Source organism: Canis lupus, chromosome 5, assembly GCF_048164855.1.
Source record: "Canis lupus baileyi chromosome 5, mCanLup2.hap1, whole genome shotgun sequence".
Classification (NCBI taxonomy): domain Eukaryota; kingdom Metazoa; phylum Chordata; class Mammalia; order Carnivora; family Canidae; genus Canis; species Canis lupus.
In genome coordinates, this window is record NC_132842.1 from 24,089,600 (window position 1) to 24,110,678 (window position 21,079).

The window sequence follows — 21,079 nt, forward strand, 5'->3', positions numbered from 1 at the left end:
TTTTTTTGTGATGCAAATGCCTGATTTAAGCTTTGATTGCTGAGGCATGCACTTCAAAGAAGCATGCACTTCAAAGACAGCTATCTTGAATAAACACAGTGCCAGCCACAGGACTCAAGAAGAGTCAAGCTGCCCTCAGGCTCCTTTCTTTTAGAGATTTTAGTTGATTTTGATAACGAGCATCTGAGCAGCTGGTTTTTCTATTCCCATGCTTTAAATTTCTGCTCTTACAGTTTAAATTCATCAATGAAGAATGAGTCTATTAAAGCCTAGGCATCCCACCCTCAACTCCAATAAAAGGAGAACTCGCGGCCCCTGCTCTGTTTTTCTACCTTGTGAGCTTACTCTGTGGCCTCAGATGTGTTGTATAATTTCCAGGACTTGTAAGTAATAAACATGTTTTTCAAAGTTTCCTGATAGTTATCGCTTAGGATTCATAATAAGAACCACAAGGGCTGCTGGTCCAGACTTTGGTCTCCAGCTGAGACTGACACAAAACACAATACTTATCACATCTCCATTGAACTCATCAGTTTGGCCTGGGCAAAAGTCGCACAGATCTTGAAGAATGAGCAGTCTACTGTAAACTAATGAGGTAGTAACTAAAATTTCAAATGCTGCCCCCAGTGTGGCATCTTTCCTAGAGCAAATTGCCATGTTCCTTGGCATTTGCTCTGGAGATGCTGACCTGGTATATGTCTTTTTCTCTAGGCCAGTTTGTAAAGACCACCAGATATAGTTTGCCTTTACTTGTCAGGGCTAGCAGTACACTTTCACGGTCTTGCCTCAGGCTAGGCCAATACTACTCTTTGATACATTTATTCTATAGAGATCTTGATTGTCTTGACATTCCACAAAAGATCATTCTCTACATTGTTGATGGCATTATGATGATTGGCTCTGATGTTCATAAAATAGTAGATACTTTAGAGGCCTTCCTAATAATGTGAACTAGAAGGTAGGAAAGAGATACTACAAAAACTCAGGGGCCCATGAACTCAGTGAAGTTTCTGGAGGTTTAAAAATGTCACTTTTCTGAAGTGAAAGTAAAGCTGCTGTTCTTTGGACCACCTGCAATGAAAAAAGAGGAAAAATGCTTGGTGAGTCTTTTTGTACTTGGGCAGCAATATATACAGTATATACAGCATTTGAATGTGCTACTTGGATTGTCTACAGAGTCAACTATAAGGCTACCAGTTTTAAATTGAGACAAGCAAAAGAATGCCCCACTGCAAGTTCAAGCTGTGGTTTAAGCCACTGTATCACTTGGGTCTTTGTTTACCCATTAGGTCCGGTGATATCTAACGTGTCTATGGGAAATGTGAATGCTGTAAGGAGCCTCTGGGCAAGCACCAACAGGATAGTCCCAGCACCAAGCTCTAGGAGTTTGGATCAAATCTATGCCTTGTTCAGGATCTGACTATTCTCCTTTCAAAAACCAGTGGTATGATTCAGTCTGAGTCTAAGGGCCTAAGGGCCTAAGGGCCAGGTGTAGATTCTGAAGGTGAGATGAGATGTCCCAGCTAAAGGAGCGATGCAGGAAGAAAAAAAGATGGGGTGAAAATTCCTCCTTCCTCCACTTTTTGTTCTATTCAGGCCCTCAGTGGATTGGACGATGCCCTCCCATATTGTGGAGGACCAGCCTTCTTTGCTGAGTCTACTGATTCAAGTGCTGATCTCATCTGGAAACATCCTCACAGGCACTCAGAAATAATGTTTAATCTGGATGCCCTGTGGCTCATTTAAGCTGACACATAAAATTAACCATCATAGATTACCAGGGACTTGAAAGAAATAGGTTTGGAAAATGGGTGACAAGGATGTCTGGGGAAGAGGTATGTGGATAGACTTCTTGGAATGGTCAGATTATAAGACGTTTGTGTCCCACATAAATGATGACCAAAGGCATTCACTGAAGAGAAGCTCTCAGTAACTAGGCAGACAAATCATGTACTCTAAGGATATCATTGTCTCTTCCTAGCCACTCCAGTGCTTGCTCAGTGGGCCCATGAAAAGGCGGCCATGGTGGTAGGGATAGAGGCTATGCATTGGTTTGACAGCATAGATTTGCTCTTACCAAAGCTGACCTGGCAAACACCACTGCGGAGAGCCTACTGTGTGAACAACAGAGACCAGTACTGATCCCCCGATATAGTCCCATTCACCAGGGGAACCAACCAGCCAGCTGGTGGCAGGCTGATTACATTGAACCTCTTCCATCTTGGAGGGGGCAGAGATTTGTCCTCATTGGGACAGGCATGTTCTGGACATGGATACACCTTCCCTGCCACACAGTGCTTCTGTCAGTAGCACTACCTTACCCCCCATCATGGTATCTCCCATAGCACTGTTTCTGATCAGTGATTTCCATAGCATTGCTTCTTCTACTGCAAAGGGAATAGCAATGGGCTCTTGGCCATGGAATCAACTGGTCTTATCCTTTGCTCCATCAACTAGAAGCAACTGGACAAGTTTTGAAAGCTCACTAATGGCTTACTGAAGACTCATTTATGTCCGTTGAGAGTCCCACCCTGAAAGGAACAGGTGCTATATTAAAGAATTCCAGATGTGCTTTGAAACAGAGAACAATCCAGGGTGCTGTTTCCCCATAGTCAGAACATATGGGACTTGGAATCAAGGAGTAGAAGTGGCTCATTCACTTTTAAGCCCAAACATTTATTGATAGAAGTTTTACTTCCCACCCTGGCCACCTTGAGCTTGGCTTATATGGAATTCTTAGTCTCCAAAGAGAAGCTGCTCACCAGAGGACACCCCTTATGACCCCAGGTAAAGAACCCCAGGCAGTGTGACACTCAGCCAGACCTGACAGAGAAGAGAAGCATGACTGATGTTTCTGTGAAAAGTCTAGGAGAAAGACAATCTCTCAATGATGCTCATTTCTGGAAAATACATTCTGCATGGTGTTGGAAGAGTTTGGATTTTGTCAAGTTTATGCAAGGAGAAATCAGCTATGCATACTGATTTTTTATTTGCTTGTCTAAATGGAAAGAAAACTCAGGATTTTAAGATCTGTTGAAGTGGGGATCCCTGGGTGGCGCAGCGGTTTGGCGCCTGCCTTTGGCTCAGGGCGCGATCCTGGAGACCCGGGATCGAATCCCACGTCAGGCTCCCGGTGCATGGAGCCTGCTTCTCTCTCTGCCTGTGTCTCTGCCTCTCTCTCTCTCTCTCTGTGACTATCGTAAATAAATAAATTAAAAAAAAATGTTTAAGATCTGTTGAAGTGAACAAATCTTTCCCAGGCTTCTGAGATGCTCGAAGATGCAACGGAAAAGCTTTCTTACCATCTCATCTGTTTAAGTTACAGCATGAGACTAACACAGAGCAGGGTTAATACAAAATGAATGTTTGTCCAATTACATACTGCTCTAGCCATCACTGATGAGTATGCTAAGGTTATTACTATGCATATATTCGCTTCTAGATGAATGGTTCACTTGCATCTTGAAAACATTGCCTATTTTGTCCATATTCTCATGTTGTAGTTAAATATATATATTCTGGAGTCTGATGCTGGGGTTTGAATCCTGGTTCAGTCACTTTCCAGCTCTGTAATCTTGGGTACGTCAATTAAACTCACCATGCCTAAGTTTCCTTATCTACAAAAGGAGGATGAGAGTAGTATGTACTTCCAGAGTGTTGTTTGGAGAATTAAGATAACACATTCAAAGCCCTTACAATAGTGCTTGGCCCACAGTAAGCAATGAATACATGTTAGCAGTTGTTAATATTATAATTTGTCCATGGTTGCTTGAAGTCCGCTTGCTGGGAATATCAAGCATTTTATATCCTCTCTCTTTCCTTCTCTAGCAAACCTACAGAATACCTGCTAAATATCTGTTATGGACCAAGTTGTGTTTCTGTTTCCCTTTCCCTCTAAATTCACATGCTGAAACCCTAACCTCCAATGAGACTGTATTTGGAGATGAAGACTTTAGGGAAGTAATTACATCCTTAGGTCACATGGCTGGGCCCTTAATCTGATAGGATTGGTGTCCTTTTTTTTAAATTTTTTTAAATTTTTTATTGATTTATGATAGTCACAGAGAGAGAGAGAGAGAGAGAGAGAGAGAGAGACAGAGAGACAGAGAGACAGAGAGGCAGAGACACAGGCAGAGGGAGAAGCAGGCTCCATGCACCGGGAACCTGATGTGGGATTCAATCCTGGGTCTCCAGGATCGCGCCCTGGGCCAAAGGCAGGCGCCAAACCGCTGTGCCACCCAGGGATCCCAGGATTGGTGTCCTTATACGAGTAGGAAGAGACATCAGAGATCTTTCTCTCTCCATGCAGGAAAGGAAAGGCTATGTGAAGACACGGGGTGAAGCAGCTGTCTACAAGCCTGAAGAGAGCCCTCCCCAGAAACCAACCCTCATGACGTCTGGATTTTGGTCTTCTGGCCTCTAGAACTGTAACAAAAGAAATGCCTGTTGTTTCAGCCACGTCATCTGTGTATTTTGTTACGGCAGCCCTAGTAGACTATGACCATGACATTACAAGGTTTCCTAATTTACATATTCAGTGAAAGACAAGTGAGCAGTGCTGACATATGGTGTTGGAAGTCATCCTTGAACACCATTTACCCATTGTGAAAGTCTGGTATCTACTACAGGGTGTGTGTATGGGGGAGGGGTCATATCATCAGAACGACTGTTGACTTGATTCCCTCTAATGATAACTGGTTTTTCTGGAAAATTCATCGAAGGTCTAGGCTGACTACTAGCTATGGAGGGATTAGTTCTTATCTGTGAGAAGCCCTCACTCTTATTTTTAAAAAAATTTTAAAATTTATTTATGAGAGACACAGAGAAAGAGGCAGAGACATAGGCAGAAGGAGAAGCAAGCTCCCTGAGGGAGCTTGATGTGAGACTTGATCCCAGGATCCTGGGAAGGAAGATACCCAACCACTAAGCCACCCAGGTGCCCCCCTCATTCTTATTTCTGTCTGCTTATAGGCTCATCACAGATGACTTTGTAGGGACAAGAACTTGGTCGATTGAGTCACTGATCAGATTCTGGGCTAATGTGATTGCATGTCAGCGGCAGCTCGCCATTCCCTCACCAGCTGGGCAAGGCTGGCTGGAGTCCTGATCATTCCGCTTCTGGGGATGCCCAACGCCCTCCCATGGATGTCCGCCTGTTGCCTGAAGCTGTGCTTCCTCATGGTCTCTTTCTCCAGAGTCACTGGCCTGCCAGGGCCAGGTCTGGACCACAGAGTTACCTTTCAAAGACTGCGGTCACAACAAGCATTGGTGAATTAAATCGCCTGAATTGAAGATTTAGGGATCACAGGAAGAAGATTTGGGGACCATAGAGAGGTGAGGCCCAGCCTCAAAACTTCCTCTCCCACTTCTTTATCCTCTTTTCTCTTTACCTTTCCTTCCAGAATTCCCTAAGAACTTTCTCTTCAGCGAATGGAAGAAGTTAGCTAGTTCCAAGACTCAGACTTGCAGAAACCTTGGTAAACGAGATGCTTGTGGAACAGAGTCTTCCATTTTTAAGGCAGTTCTGCTCATACATTTATTATAAATATATATTACATACAATGTGTATGACATGTACCATGAAGTGCATATTACACGCACGATTATATATGCACGATGTAATCCATATAGAAAAATACTATAAATATGTTTACAAATAAACATCCTCCTTTTTTTCTTCTTACTACATTAGGAACACTTAGGGCAATTAGGAGATAAAAGGAGCTGCTGCTGAGTGTAGAGAGAAAGAGACTTGGTTGAGCCTGGGTCTCCTCAGACTCACGCACTGACTTGTGAAAAGCTGGTTGGAATTCACTTCTTAATTTATTCCTCAGGTGTCGGGGGTTCAGAATCTGGAAGCAGGGATTCTATAAATCACTCAGCTTTAGGGAAATCGGGACAAGAATGGCTTTTCAAATCTCTCGTTAAGGCTTTCCTAAGATTATCATGAGATAATAAGCAACGTGAAAGAGAGCAAGAGGGGGGGAGGTAATCTAAACGCTGCATTTCCAGATTAACTTTTGCAAAGCAAAAGGCAGATTTGATTTCCGCGGATCTCTCGACTGTAAAAGGCAGTCGAGGGCAGCCCGGGAGGCTCGGCGGCTTAGCGCCGCCTGCAGCCCAGGGCGTGATCCTGGAGACCCGGGATCGAGTCCCACGTCGGGCTCCCTGCTTGGAGCCTGCTTCTGCCTCTGCCTCTCTGTCTCTTATGAATAAGTAAAATCTTAAAAAATAAATAAATAAATAAATAAATAAATAAATAAATAAATAAATAAATGAATGAATGAATGAATGAATGAATGAACTCCCGGGACCACGCAAACGCGCCTACAGGGTCCTGCGGCCAAGCAGCGAGGACTGCAAGGGGGCCACGCGTCCGGAGCGGGCCCAGCGCACCGCGGCAGCCGGTGACCGGGTCGCGCAGCCCCCGCTCGCCCTGCACCGCGCGGGGCCTGGGAGCACTGACGCCGCGCGCCGCGGCGCCCCCACCCCCGCCCTCCGCCGCCCACGCCCCGTCGCGGGGGGCAGGGCAGGAGGCGGCGGCCCGCCCCGAGACCCCTACTTAAGGCGGCGCGCAGGGCCGGGCGCGGCGGGCCCCGCGGCTGGGAGAGCGGCGCCCGAGCCCTGCGCTGCGGGCTGCCCTGGGCCGGCCGGCGGGGCGGCGCTGTGGGCTCCGCGGGCTCCCCGACGCCGGCGGCTCCCGGCGGCTCCCGGCGGCCGCCGCTCTCCCCGCGCCCCGCCCCGCCCCGCGCCGCGGCCCCGGGGTCCCCGCCATGCGCCCCGGCTAGCGCGCCCCCCGCCGGCTCCCGCGCGGCTCCCGCTCCCGCTCCCGCTCCCGCTCCGGCTCCCGCTCCCCCGCCGCGCCCGCCGGCATGCTGCGCCCGCTGCTGCTCGCCGCGCTCTGCCTGGCCGGCCGGCCGGACCCCGCCCGCGGCTGCCAGCTGCCGTCCGAGTGGAGGCCGCTGAGCGAGGGCTGCCGCGCCGAGCTGGCCGAGATCATCGTGTACGCCAGGGTGCTGGCGCTGCACCACGAGGTGCACGGCCCCTACAACTACCTGCCGTGGCAGTACGAGGCCGGCGACGCGGGGCTCTTCTACTCGGCCGAGATCGAGATGCTGTGCGACCAGGCGTGGGGCAGCATGCTCGAGGTGCCCGCCGGCTCCAGGCTCAACCTCACGGGCCTGGGCTACTTCTCGTGTCACTCCCACACCGTGGTCCAGGACTACGCCTACTTCTTCTTCCTCAGGTGAGCGCCGCACCTCACCTCGGCCCGCGCCTCCTCCCGCGCTCTTTGCCCCCCCCGCCCCCACCCCAGGGGCACCTGGAGCCAGCCCGGGAACTCCAGGGATCCTGGAATACGCCTTGGGCTCCTTTCCTTTTAACTCTTTTTTTTTTTTAAATTTATTTTTTATTGGTGTTCAATTTACTAACATACAGAATAGCCCCCAGTGCCCGTCACCTTTTAACTCTTTATTCTCTCCTGCTCCGTGCGACGTCTGGACAAAGGTCCTGGGTGTATTCGGCTAAGGCCACTGAAAAAACAGAAACCAGGGAGGATTTCTGGGCTGAATGCATCAAAGAGTGTTGCAGGCAAAAGCCCAAGGTGGTTTCCAACAATCCACTTGGCTCCTCTTTTTATTCTTTTTAGAGAAAAAGAATAAACTAACTTATTTATTTCCTAACTCTGGGAAATAAACAAGGGGTAGTGCAAGGGGAAGTGGGCGGAGGTGTTGGGGTGACTGGGTGATGGGCAATGAAGGGGGCACTTGGCGGGATGAGCACTGGGTGTTATGCTATATGTTGGCAAATTGAACTCCAATAAAAAAAATAATCGGATTCACTGGGAGTAGCTTGGGATGGTGAGGGCGGGGGCATCAACTTTCAAGTCAGACTGTTGTTGGAATTCCAGCTCTGCTCTCCCTGTGAATTTTTGAACAAATTGTGTTGGGAAGAACCTCAGTTGCCTCCCTCTCTCCCTACGCGGGAAACCAGGTTGGTTGAGATGAAAACACAGTGAAGCCGCAGCACACTTGTGCAGGTGAGCTAAGGAAGGCCCAGTTCCTCTTTGCCGCACCTGCTTGAATGCCAAGTTAGGGATGGTGAGGCGTGCAGCCCAACTGTCCCTTTGTTTCACCCCTTGTCCACCACCAGCAGATCTCAGTGCCTGGCTTTTCAAAATAGCAGAGATTTAGGTGGGGGGGGCCTGCTGGGGAGGAGGACCTGGCTCCCAGTGCTTTGAAGAACCTAGGTGAAGCAGGCAGGAGGCCCCCTCCGACTGGAGACCCCTGGAATCTTGTCAAGTTCCATGAAAGTTGGCCTGCAGTCAAGATGGAATTCATGCGTGTGAGTTCAGTCAATGGGTTTGAAGTTTGAGATAGAGAACAGCAGGTGGAACCCTAAATGCATTGGCTGCCGCCGGTTGAATTAGAGTGCCCTAGAGCAGCTGCGAGAAACGTTGACCTGGAATGTTACCTACATATCTAGCTAGTGAGTGAGTGAACCCACAGTCCAGACTGGCAGTGGCTCCAGTCTCCCCAGTCCGGGAAGCAGCGACGAGGACCTTTGGAATGACCATGCCCTCAGTCTGCAGATTCACTTTTAGCTCTTGAGATTTCACATGAGCCTGAACAAGAAAACCATAAGATCCACCCGGGGACGTTCATAAGCTCATGGCAACACATGTTTTCCATATTGGAGCCAGAACCTCTAAGTTTAGAATACATGGCGTGCTTTGTGTTGGCTTGGGCGGTTTGCTGAGATTATGTTGTGCCCCCCCCCCTTTTTTAAAATTTCTGGGGAAGTATAGTTTCTAAATAAAGTCAGCAAGGAGTGAGGTGGTATCTGTGATACAAAGAAACTCAGATTTCTCCTGTTTTTCTTGAGGAAGGATACTGAGAACCCAGCTATAAAGCTACTAGTCGCTGAAACTTTATTTTCCGAAGAAAAAAGCTGGAGAACTTGAGCAGACATTATATTTTCCTGATTTTTATCATGAAAGAGCTTTGTCCAGTGGCTCTGTGGTGGTCAGCCAGCCCTTTCATCTTTCCCTCTGACATATTTACAGAAAGTTTAGGGCAGAAATACAGAGTCCACTGGTAGTCTGACAGATTTGCATTTCACAGGGCTGTGTTGCCCTGAAGTGTGTTAACAACGGCATACAAATCATTCCTCCCCTGTTATTCTGGGACCTGGTGAGATCAGGACAGATTCTGGGCAGTGTCACAGGGAAAAGTGGCAGTGGAGGCTCACTGGTGAGTCCCTATTTGTGCTGGAGGGTAACTTCTCCCTCTCTTCTCTGTACGGGATTTCTTTGTCTTTCCAACAGGCTATTTATTCTTAGCTCGATGAAAATGTTAATGTCTATACTGCACTTGCTCTATGCCAGATACTTTATCTAATGCGGTCCTTGCACCCCATCATGGTGGTGGAGTAGCGACTGGAATAGTGAAGCTTAGGTAATCCAGGAAACTCCTCTCCAATCAGATATGTGACAAGTAGCAATGGCGGGATTCGAACCTTGGTCATTATAACTGGCTTTCATTTCCTTTGAGAAACAAGGAACACTGTGAAAAAGTAGGCCACTTGGGAGATATACAAGTAGACAAACACATCTGCACAACGTCCCTCCCCGGCAACCCTTCATCCAAACTCCCCTTTTGGAAAACCTTAAGGATAGACTCCTGTAGTGTGAGGCAGAGAAACACTTAGAAATGGTAAGTCCTCTAACGAGAGTCCTGTGAGACCTAGTTGTGTAATGGCAAGATGGTCCGTCTTTACAACTCTTGATTAAAGCTGGTATACCCTATGGCTGTACAGCCTACAGTTCTACTTTTTTTCCTCTTTGTTCCCATTAGGATGGATGAAAACTATAATCTCTTGCCTCACGGAGTCAATTTCCAAGATGCCATCTTTCCAGACACTCAAGAGAACAGAAGGATGTTTTCCAGCCTTTTCCAGTTTTCGAACTGTTCTCAAGGGCAGCAACTGGCAACTTTTTCCAGTGACTGGGAGATCCAGGAAGACAATAGGGTAAGAATTGACTGTTCCCGTGTCACAGCGAAATAATAGAATAGCTACGTCTTGTCTGAATTTCGTGACTAAAGGAGTCAAGAGTACTCTTCCAGAAGCCCAGACCTTTCCCATTCCCCTGGCGTTTAAACAAACAGACAAACAAACTTCTTATAAACTAACTAGATTCCTGAGACTTTACTAGCTGGTATGGGGTTCCTCATAAAGTGAAAGAACAGATTGAATGAAGGTGGGAACCTATCCTTAGTTTCTCCTCTTGTAAGATGGGAACAAACTACATCATAGGGTTGATGCAGTGGGATTTACCTATGTAAGAAAAAAAGTAAAAAAAATGAAAATATGTAAAGCCTCTAACATAGTGCATGACAGAGTAAGTACTCAGTACATGAGAGCCATTATGATTATTAGATCATTACTGTTATTGATAGCATAAGGCTCTAGGGAATCTTCTAAGGGAGAAGAGAAAGTCCTCCAGGAAATGGTTGTCCTAGCTAACCCTTCCATGATTGTTAACTCTAGTTGTGAAGACCTGGAGGCATAGGGTGGCCAAAGCAGTGTGGAATGTAAGGGTTAAGATAATTTGGGGTATGAAAATGTAAAAGAGATCTGCCCATCTGGGACAGTTGTCAGAGTTGTGGGGAGATTTTGAAAACTGTCACTGTCGCAGACGGCACTGCCATACTCAAGCTGGGATGACTGTAGGACCAGATCAGTAGAGGAGGTGGCCCCAGGCCAGGTCTCCCATGTTTTTAGGGCAGTGTGAGAGACTGCTAGAAGTGTTCTGATGGGGGGAGGGTGTAGGCATCTCATGGGACAAGGACTATTTTTATGGGTTGATGAACTAATTTGCACATGGTAAGTGGCTCCCATGGGTCCCCACATCTAGAAGTGTAGAATGGTAGTCAATAGAGTTTCTCTTCCACGTCTGATGCCTACCCATCTGGTTCCCACCTACCCTTTAAACAAAGAGTTACTGTTCAATGAGTATTTTCATCCAACAAATAATTCAAACTTATGTTATTTATGGTCTCCTTTGACCCAAGTGGCAGCCCACTACGCATACTTGGCTATACGTTGCCTTTATTCACAAGTAGATCTTGAAGATCTTTCTATATCAGTGTAGGTGAAGTTGCCTTAAATGGCTGCATAGCATTCCATTGAGTGCATGTATCACAATATATTTAATCAAGTCCTCTGTTAATAGGTGGTTAGCTTTGTTTCCAGTATGTTGCTGTTACAGAGTGTGTGGACATGTATGACATTCGACATCAGTTTGTGGGACTGCAGAGTCCAATCTTTAGCAAATACTGTATACCTACTATAAAGCAGCTACTGTTTTAGATGTTAGTTTTTCAATATTGAGCAAAATACAAAGCCCCTGTTCTCCTGAAGCTCATAGTCCTAGTGTTGGTGATTGACAGAATCAAAAGACCCCATTAATGATCTCATAATTTTAAATGAAAACATATGCTCCCCCCCCAAAAAAATATCAGGGATTATGACCTAGACTTAAGGGTAAAGAAAGCCTTCTCTGTTGAATTGATACTGAAGCTAAGATTTGATGGATGAAGAGGCATCCTAGTTAATGCTGGGATCAGGGAGATATGAGAGCACTCCAAAGAATCTGTGGAAAGTTCCTGTGGCAGCACAATGCATGATGCCTTTGAGGGAATGAAAGAAAGCTCCTTGGCTGGAGCAAAGGGAGTGACTGAGGAGGATGGGACAAGAGCTTGAGTTGGGGCCAGACCTAGTGAGGATTTGGGCTTTGTCCTAATTCTGATGGGAAACCTTTTATGTTGTGAAAGGAAGGGGGACAGGATCAAGTTTACATTTTGAAAAACCTACTGGGTTGGAGGGAATCCAAGTGATGTGGTGAGAACAGGAAGTGGTTATAAAGCTCCTAGGTAGTTGCTGGACTATGTAGAGGCGGTAGGGATGGAGTAAAGTGGACAAATTTGAGAGAGATTTAGGGGATAAGATTAGGTGTTCCTGATGGTTTGGTCACAAAGAGGTAGAGGAGGGTCAAAGCTAACTTCTTTGTTTCTGGTGTGAGCTGCATGCCAGGACTGACTCTGCGAGATGTGAATAGGAAAGGTTTGGTAGGGGAATTCAGGTGTCGGATGCTGAATGTACAGAGTTGAGGGGTTCTTGAGCCATCGGAGTCATTTTGAGCCAAGTGAGCTCTTGAATAGGGGTTGAATCTGTAAGTTTGGAGCTTTTTAGAAGAGCTCTAAGTGGAAAATCGACCTTTGGGACGTAACAATAATTCAGTGTCTGTTGAGACTGGATGTGAATGAGATTTTCAGGGATTTTTTGCACATAGGGAGAGCAGAGTATAGGCCCTAGAGTAGGACTGAGCCTTGTGGAATGCTAACGATGGTTGAGAAGGAGCATTCAGAGATGTAGAGGGAAAGCCCGGAGGGTCAAGGGTACAGAGTGTTCCTAGAAGGATGCGTGATCATCAGAGCCAAAAGCTGTTGCGAAGTCAAGTAAAATGATTATTGAGGAGTAAGCTCTCTTAGGTGACCTAAATGAGGACATTTTCCATAACATGAGGGAATAGGGTGGTGGGGCATGAGTGAGGGTAGACAACTCATCAAGGAGTTGAAGTTTGCCTGTGGATGGTTTCATACATCTAAGGCTGCTGGTGAAGGGGGTAGAATAGTTGAGGGAAGGGGTTTTGTTGTATTTAAAGATGGCAGCCATCCTGTTCACACCACTTGGTCTCTGTTTTCCTGCTATTCAGACCCTGCCTACTCAGGTTGTCCAAACTACCCAAGGGCAGAGATAACTATTTTATTTACTGTTGTAGGTTTGGTGCACCCTTTTATGGGTTTTACACATTTGTTACTTAGACATCCTGTCTCTCATCCAGAAAGACAGGATGCCTAAGTAAGCAGAAGCCTTCTGTCTCATTTTCTACATTAATATCAAAAATCCATATGCAATAAAATTGACTCTCTTGCATATGCTGTTAAGAGTTGTGATTATACAACCATGTGTATTTATCAAAACTAACCCCAGTGCCCGAAAAGTACCATCACTGCAAAGAACCTCCCTTCTGCCCTTTTTTGGTCAGACCCTTTCCTAACCTGAACTCATGGGGTCTACTACTCCAACACTGGTTGTGCATTTTCCAGAGTACCTTATGAATGGACTCATACAGTATGTTGCTTTTTTTTTTTTCCTTTCGATTGGCTGCTTTTACTTAGCTTGATACATTTGATAATTGTTTTGTGTTCATTCGTAGTTCACTTTATTTTTAGTTGCTGAGTATTCCACTGTGTCTCAGGGATGTACCACAGTTTTATTTATCCAGTTGTCAGTTGAGAGAGATTTAAGTTGTTCACAATCTTAGGCTACCAGACCGAAAAGACCCACGTACAGGTTGTGGTATGCACATAAATTTCAGTGTGTCTTGGGTAAATACCTGTGATGGGTTTGCTGGGTCATAAGGTAAGTGTATGTCTAATTTTGTAAGAAACTGCAAAATTCTTTTTGAGAGCGGCAGTAATGTTTTGGATTTGTATTAGCAATGTATGAAAGCTCCAGTTCTGCATCATCATCAGTACTTGGTATGGTCAGAAAAAACAGACATGCTGATAGGTGTGCAGTGGTAACTCATTGTATATGTGTGTGTTTGGTTTGTTCTTAGATTCCACATGTAAATGAAATCAGACAGTAATTGTCTTACTCTGTCTGACTTAGCGTAATGCTCTCAAGGTCCATCCTTCATCCATTTTGAAAATGGCGGGGTCTCCTTTTTAAAGGCCAAATAATCTTTGTGTGTATACATACCACAGTTTCTTTTTTTTCCCCAGATTCTTTTTTTTATAAATTTATTTTTTATTGGTGTTCAATTTGCCAACATATAGAATAACACCCAGTGCTCATCCTGTCAAGTGCCCCCCTCACTGCCCGTCACCCAGTCACCCCCACCCCCCGCCCTCCTCCCCTTCCACCACCCCTAGTTTGTTTCCCAGAGTTAGGAGTCTTTCATGTTCTGTCTCCCTTTCTGATATTTCCCACTCTTTTTTTTCTCCTTTCCCCTTTATTCCCTTTCACTATTTTTTATATTCCCCAAATGAATGAGACCATATAATGTTTGTCTTTCTCCGATGGACTTACTTCACCCAGCATAATATCCTCCAGTTCCATCCACGTGGAAGCAAATGGTGGGTATTTGTCATTTCTAATGGCTGAGTAATATTCCATTGTATACATAGACCACATCTTCTTTATCCATTCGTCTTCTTTATCCTTTCATCTGCCATTGGGCATATAGGTTGTTTCCTGTCTTGGCTATTGTGAAAAATGCTGCACTGAACTGGGGAGTGTAGGTAAGTCTTCAAGGTAATGATTTTATCCAGTTTGGGTTTATACCCAGAAGTGGGATTGCTGTATCATCTGGCAGTTCTATTTTCAATTTTTTAAGGAACCTCCATACTGTTTCCCATAGTGGCTGTATCCATTTACATTCCCATCAGCAGTATATGATGGACCTACCTCTTCTCCACATCCTTGCAACACGTGGTATCTTCTAGTTTTTGGGTAATAGCTGTCCTAACAGGTGCAAGGTAATACTTCATGGTACTTTTGGTTTGCATTTCCCTGATGATTAGTGATGTTGAGCATCTTTTCATGTGTGTTGGCCCTCACTATGTCCCTGGAAAAGTGGCTAGTCAGGTCCTCTGCCCATTTTTTAAAATTTATTTTTTATTTTTATTTTTTAAAAAGATTTTTATTTATTTATTTATTCATGACACACACACACACACACACACACACACACACGCAGAGACACAGGCAGAGGGAGAAGCAGGCTCCATGCAGGGAGCCCGACGTAGGGACTCGATCCTGGGTCTCCAGAATCAGGCACTGGGCCAAAGGCTGCACTAAACCGCTGAGCCACCCGGGCTGCCGTGCCCATTTTTTAAAAAATTAAATTTCAACTGAGTTAACATATAGCATATTACCAGCTTCAGGGGTAGAATTTAGTGATTCATAAGTTGCATAGAACACCCAGAGCTCATTACATCAAGTGCCCTCCTTCATGTCCATCACCCAGTTACCCCATCCCCTCCCCACATCCCTTCTAGCAGCCCTCAGTTTGTTGTCTATGGTTAGGAGTCTCTTATAATTTTTCTTATTTTAATTTTCCTGCTCTTCCTCTTTGTTCATCTGTTTTGTCTCTTAAATTCCACATATGGTATTTGTGTTTCTCTGACCATTTTTCTTAGCATAATACCTTCTAGTTCCATCCACGTCATTGCAAAATAGCATTATTTCATTCTTATCTAAATAAAATTCTATTCCATTCCACACACACAGAACCTACACCTTTATCCATTCGTCTGTCAATGGACATCTGGGTTCATATTTTGGCTATTGTTGATAATGCTGCTATAAACATTGGGGTGCATGTGCCCCTTCAAGTCCCTAATTTTATCTCCTTTGGATAAATACCTAAGAATGCAAGTTGCTGGGTTGTAGGGTAGTTCTATTTTTAACTTTTTGAGGAACCTCTGTACTGTTTTCCAGAGTGGCTTCACCAGTTTGCATTCCCACCAACAGTGTAGGGTGGGTTCCCTTTCCTCCGCATCCTCGCCAACATGTTGTTTCCTGAGTGGTTAATTTTGACCATTCTGACTGGTGTGAGGTGGTATCTCCTTGTAGTTCTGATTTGGATTTCCCTGATGCTGAGTGATGTTGAGCATTTTTTCATGTCTGTTGGATGTTTGTCTTATTTGGAGAAATGTCTGTTCATGTCTTCTGCCCATTTCTTGACTGGATTGTTTGTTTTTTTGGAGGTGTTAAGTTTGGATTACTAGCCCCTTATCTAATATGTCCTTTGTGAATATCTTCTCCTATTCCATAGGTGCCTTTTAGTTTTGTTGATTGTTTCCTTTGCCATCCTCTATTTTTAAATCAGATTATTTTTTTTTGGTGTTATGTGGGTTCTTCATATGTTTTGGATATTAACCCCTTATTGGATATATCCTTTGCAAATATCTTCTGTCATTCAGTAGGTTGCCTCTTCAGTTTGTTGATGGTTTCCTTCACTGTGCAAAAGGCTTTAGTTTGAAGCGGTTTTAATTTCTGCTTTTGTTGCTTTTGCCTGAGGAGACTTATGCAAAAATCTTCTCAGACTAATGTCCACAAGTTTACTGCTTATGTTTTCTATTAGGAGTTTTATACTTTCAGGTCTTACGTTTACAGTTTTTAATACATTTAGAGTTTATTTTTGTATGTAGTGTAAGAAAGTGGTCCAATTTTATTCTTTTCTTGTAGCTGTTCACTTTTTCCAACATTATTTATTGAAGAGACGGTCTTTTCCCTGTGGTATATTCTTGCCTCCTCCTTTGTAGATTAATTAACCCTATATATGTGGTTTATTTCTGGGCTTTCTATTCTGTTCCTTTGATCTCTGTGTCCTTGTGCCTGTACCATAATGTGTTGATTACTGTAGATTTGTAGTGTAGCTTGTGATGTGGAAGGATGATACCTTTAGCTTTGTTGTTCTTTATCAAGATGGCTTTGGCTATTCATGGTCTTTTGTGGTTCCATATAAACTTTAGGATTGTTCTATTTCTGTGAAAAAATGCTATTGGTATTTTGATAGGGATTACATTGAATATATAAATTGTTTTGAGTAGTATGGACATTTTAACAATACTAATTCGTCCAATCCATGAGCATGGTATGTCTTTCCATTTGTGTCTTCAACTTATTTCATCAGTGCTTTATAATTTTCATGGTATATATGTTTCACATTTTTGGTTAAGTTTATTCTTAGGCATTTTATTATTTTTGTGCAATTGTAAATGGGATTGTTAATTTCTCTTTCCAATAATTCATTATTAGCGTATAGAAATCCAACAGATGTCTGTATATTGATTTTATATATTAGGGTTTCCTATATTTAATGTCCTATCATTTGCACATAGAAACCATTGTTTTTCTTCCATTCCAATTCGGATGCCTTTTCTTCATGTCTAATTTCTCTGGCTAGGACTTCCAGTACTATGTTGAATAAAAGTGATGGCAGTGACTATAATCTTGTCTTGTTCCTGATTATTATAGAGGATAAGTTTTCAGCTTTACATTATTGAGTGTGATGTTACTTGTAGTTTTTCATACATGGTCTTTATTATGTTGAGGTATGTTCCTTCGGAACTCACTTTGTTGAGATTCTTTATCAAAAATGGATGTTGAAATTTTCTCAAGTGCTTTTTCTTCATCTATGGCAATAATCTGGTTTTTATCCTTCATTTTGTTGAGGTGCATTATCATGTTGATTTTTGTGGTTCTTGGGTCATCCCTGGAATAATTCCCACTTGATTGTATTGAATGATCCTTCTAATAAATCTTTGAATTTATTTTGTTGAGGATTTTGCATCTATGTTCATCAGGAATATCGGCCTATAATTTTTCGTAGTATTTTTCTTTTTTTTTTAATTTTTATTTACTTATGATAGTCACAGAGAGAGAGAGTGAGAGAGAGAGAGAGAGAGGCAGAGACACAGGCAGAGGGAGAAGCAGGCTCCATGCACCAGGAGCCCGACGTGGGATTCGATCCCGGGTCTCCAGGATCGCGCCCTGGGCCAAAGGCAGGCGCTAAACCGCTGCGCCACCCAGGGATCCCCGTATTTTTCGTTTTGATAACAGCAATCCTGGCCTTGTAGAATGTATTTGGGAACATTAATTTGTTTGAATAGTGTGAGAAGGATAGCTATTAATTCCACTTTAAATGTGTAGTAAAGGAGATCTCGGGGGGGCTCAGTGGTTTAGTGCCTGCCTTCGGCCCGGGGCGTGGTCCTGGAGTCCTGGGATCGAGTCCGGCATCGGGTTCCCTGCATGGAGCCTGCTTCTCCCTCTGCCTGTGTCTCTGCCTCTCTCTCTCTCTTTCTCTGTGTGTGTGTATCTCTCATGAATGAATGGATAGTCTTTAAAAAAAATAAATAAAAGTCTGGTAAAATTCACTGGTATTGTGTCTAGTTCTGGAGTTTTGGGAACTTTTGATTACTAATTCAATTTCTTTACTAATAGTCCGTTCAGATTTTACATTTCTTCCTGACTCAGTATTAAGTTACTATGTTTTTAGGGATTTACTTGTTTCTCTTAGGTTTTTCAATTGGTTGGTATGCAATTGTTGGTAGTCTTTTATCACTTGTATTTCTGAAGTGTTAGTTGTAACTTCTCTTTTGAGTGTGAATCTGCTCCTTTTTTTCTTGATGATTTGGTTAAAGATTTATCAGTTCAAAAAAACCTTATTTTTTTTAATCTTTTCAAAAAGCCAGTTCCTAGATTGATCTTTTCTATTGTAATTTTAATCTGTATATCATTTATTGCCTCTCTGATCTTTATTTCCTTCCATCTACTAACGTTGGGCTTTGTTTTTCTTTTTCTAGTTGCTTTAGGTGTAAGTTTAGATTGTTTTGAGGTTTTTATTTTGTTTTGTTTTCTTTTGACAAAGGCCTGAATTACTATAAATCTCCCCCTTAAAACTACCTTTACGGTGTCTCAGAGATTTTTGAACAATTTTCCATTTTCATTCATCTCCAGATGCGTTTTGATTTCTTTTTTTTATTTCTTCCCTGGGTAAGTAGCATATTGTTTAGCCTTTTTATGTTTGTGTTTTTCCAGTTTTTTTTCTTGTAATTTCTAGTTTCATACCTTTGTGGTCAGAAAAGGTGCTTGATAGGAATTTAGTCCTCTTAAATTTATTGAGACTTTTTTTCCTTTTAAAGATTTTATTTATTTATTTATTTATTTATTTATTTATTTATTTATTCATTCATTCATTCATTCATTCATTCATTCATTCATGAGAGACAGAGAGGCAGAGACACACACAGGCACAGGAATAAGCAGGCTCCCTCTGGGGAGCCTGATGTAGGACTTGATCCCAGGATCCCGGGATCATGACCTGAGCCAAAGGCAGATGCTCAGTCACTGAGCCACCCAGATGCCCCTTATTGAGACATCTTTCATAGCCTAACTTGTGATCTATCTTGGGGCATGTTCCATGTGAATTTGAAGAGAATGTGTATTCTGCTGTTGGATGAAATGTTGCATATGTGTCTGTTGAGTCCATCTGGTCTAACATGTCATTTAAAGCTACTTTTTCTTTATTGATTTTCTGTCTGGATGATGTATCAATACTATAAGTGGGGTTTTAAGGTCTCACTCAGTATATTACTGTCAATTTCTTTTATGTCTGTTAATATTTGCTTGATCTATTCGTATGTTCCTATGTTAGGTGGATAGGTATTTATAATTATGTCCTTTCGTTGGATTGATTTCTTTATCATTATGCAATGCCCTTCTTTGTCCCTTGTGATGGTCTTTGTTTCAAGTCTATTTTGTCTAGTAAGTGTTGCTACCCTAGCCTTTTTTTTTTTTTTTTTAATTTCCATTTGGATAGAATATCCTTTTCCGGGGCACCTAGGTGGCTCAGTGGTTGAGCATCTGCCTTTGGCTCAGGTCGTGATCCTGGGGTCCTGAGACCGAGTTGCCCATTGAGCTCACTGCTGGGAGCCTGCTTCTCCCTTCGCCTGTGTCTCTGCTTCTCGCTCTGTGTCTCTCATGAATAAATAAATAATCTTAAAAACTTTTTCCATCCCTTCACTTGCAGTATGTATGTGTCTTTAGGTCTGAAGCGAGCCTCTTATAGGCAGCATATAGTGGGTCTCATTTTTTTTTTTTTATTCATTCTCTCACCCGATGTCTTTTGATTGGAGCATTTAGACCATTTACATTTAAAGGAATCCTTAGTAGCTATGCACTTCCTACTATTTTGTTGATTTATTATATTTTTCTGGCAGAATTTTATTGACGTATAACTAACTTACCATTTTACATTTGTTCAGTAACAGTACACTTCTCCGTGCTCATCAGGATATGTGTACCATAAGTTCTCGTGATCTATCTCACCTAGCCCCTCACTCTCCTCTTCTTTGGCAACAACCGATTTGTTCTATGTATTTAAGACTCTGTTTTGGAGTGCCTGGGTGGCTCGGTCGGTTAAGCATCTGCCTTCAGCTCTGGTCGTGGTCCTGGGATCAAGTCTCACATCAGGCTATCTGCTCTGCAGAGGGGGGAGGGGTCTGGGTCTCTTGTTCCATCTGCCCCTCTCCCTGCTCTTGCTCTCTTTCTTGCATTTCTTTCTGAGATCTTTAAAGAGCAGACTTTTGTTTTTGTTTCTTAAATTCCACATATAAGTAAAATTGTATGGTATTTGTTTTTCTCTGATTTATTTCACTTAGCATTATACCCTCTAAATCATGTTGTTGTAAATGGCAAGATCTCCTTTTTATGGTTCAGTAATATTCCATTGTGTACATGTACCCCACATCATCTTTACCCATTCATCTGTAGATGGACCCTTGGGTCGCTTCCATATCTTGACTATTATAAATACTGTAGTCAACGTAGAAGCACATATATCTTTTTGAATTAGTGTTTTTGTGTTTTTTGGGTAGTAGAATTACTGGATTCTATGGTAATTCTATTTTAAATTTTTGGAGAACCCTTCATACTGTTTTTCACAGTGGCTGCATCAATTTGCAGAGCTGCTAACAGTGTACCAGGGTTCCTTTCTCTCCATAACCTTGCCAGTACTTGTCATTTCTTGTCATTTTTACTTTAGCCATTCTGACAGGTGTAAAGTGATAGCTCATTGTGGTTTTAATTTGCATTATGCTGATGGTGAGTGATGTTGAACAACATGTGTCTGTTGGCCATTTGGATGTCTTCTTTGGAAAAAAGTCTACTCAGATCCTTTGCCCATTTTAAAATTGGATTGTTTTTTTGGTGTTGTATAAGTTCTTTTATATATTTTGGATACTCACCACTTATCGGATGTATCATTTACAAATATCTACTTTCACTCAGTAGGTTGCCGTTTTGTTTTGTTGTTTCCTTTGCTGTGCAAGAGGTTTTTATGTTGATATTGTCCCAGTGGTTTAATGTTGCTTTTGTTCCCCTTGCCAGAGGAGATGTATCTAGAAAAATGTTTCTGTGGCCAGTGTCAGAGAAGTTATTGCCT

At 43.3% G+C, this 21,079-nt stretch overlaps 1 protein-coding gene across 1 annotated transcript in view; it reads left to right on the forward strand.

The window, feature by feature from the left end:
* Positions 1-6,857: 6,857 nt before the first annotated feature.
* Positions 6,858-21,079, forward strand: part of CCDC3 (coiled-coil domain containing 3) — a 114,908-nt gene continuing 100,686 nt past the window's right edge. The window contains exons 1-2 of the mRNA XM_072825816.1: positions 6,858-7,246; positions 9,855-10,029. Of these exons, the coding sequence (XP_072681917.1) occupies positions 6,873-7,246; positions 9,855-10,029 (549 nt within the window). The 5' untranslated portion in view covers positions 6,858-6,872. The remainder of the gene's footprint in view (positions 7,247-9,854; positions 10,030-21,079) is intronic.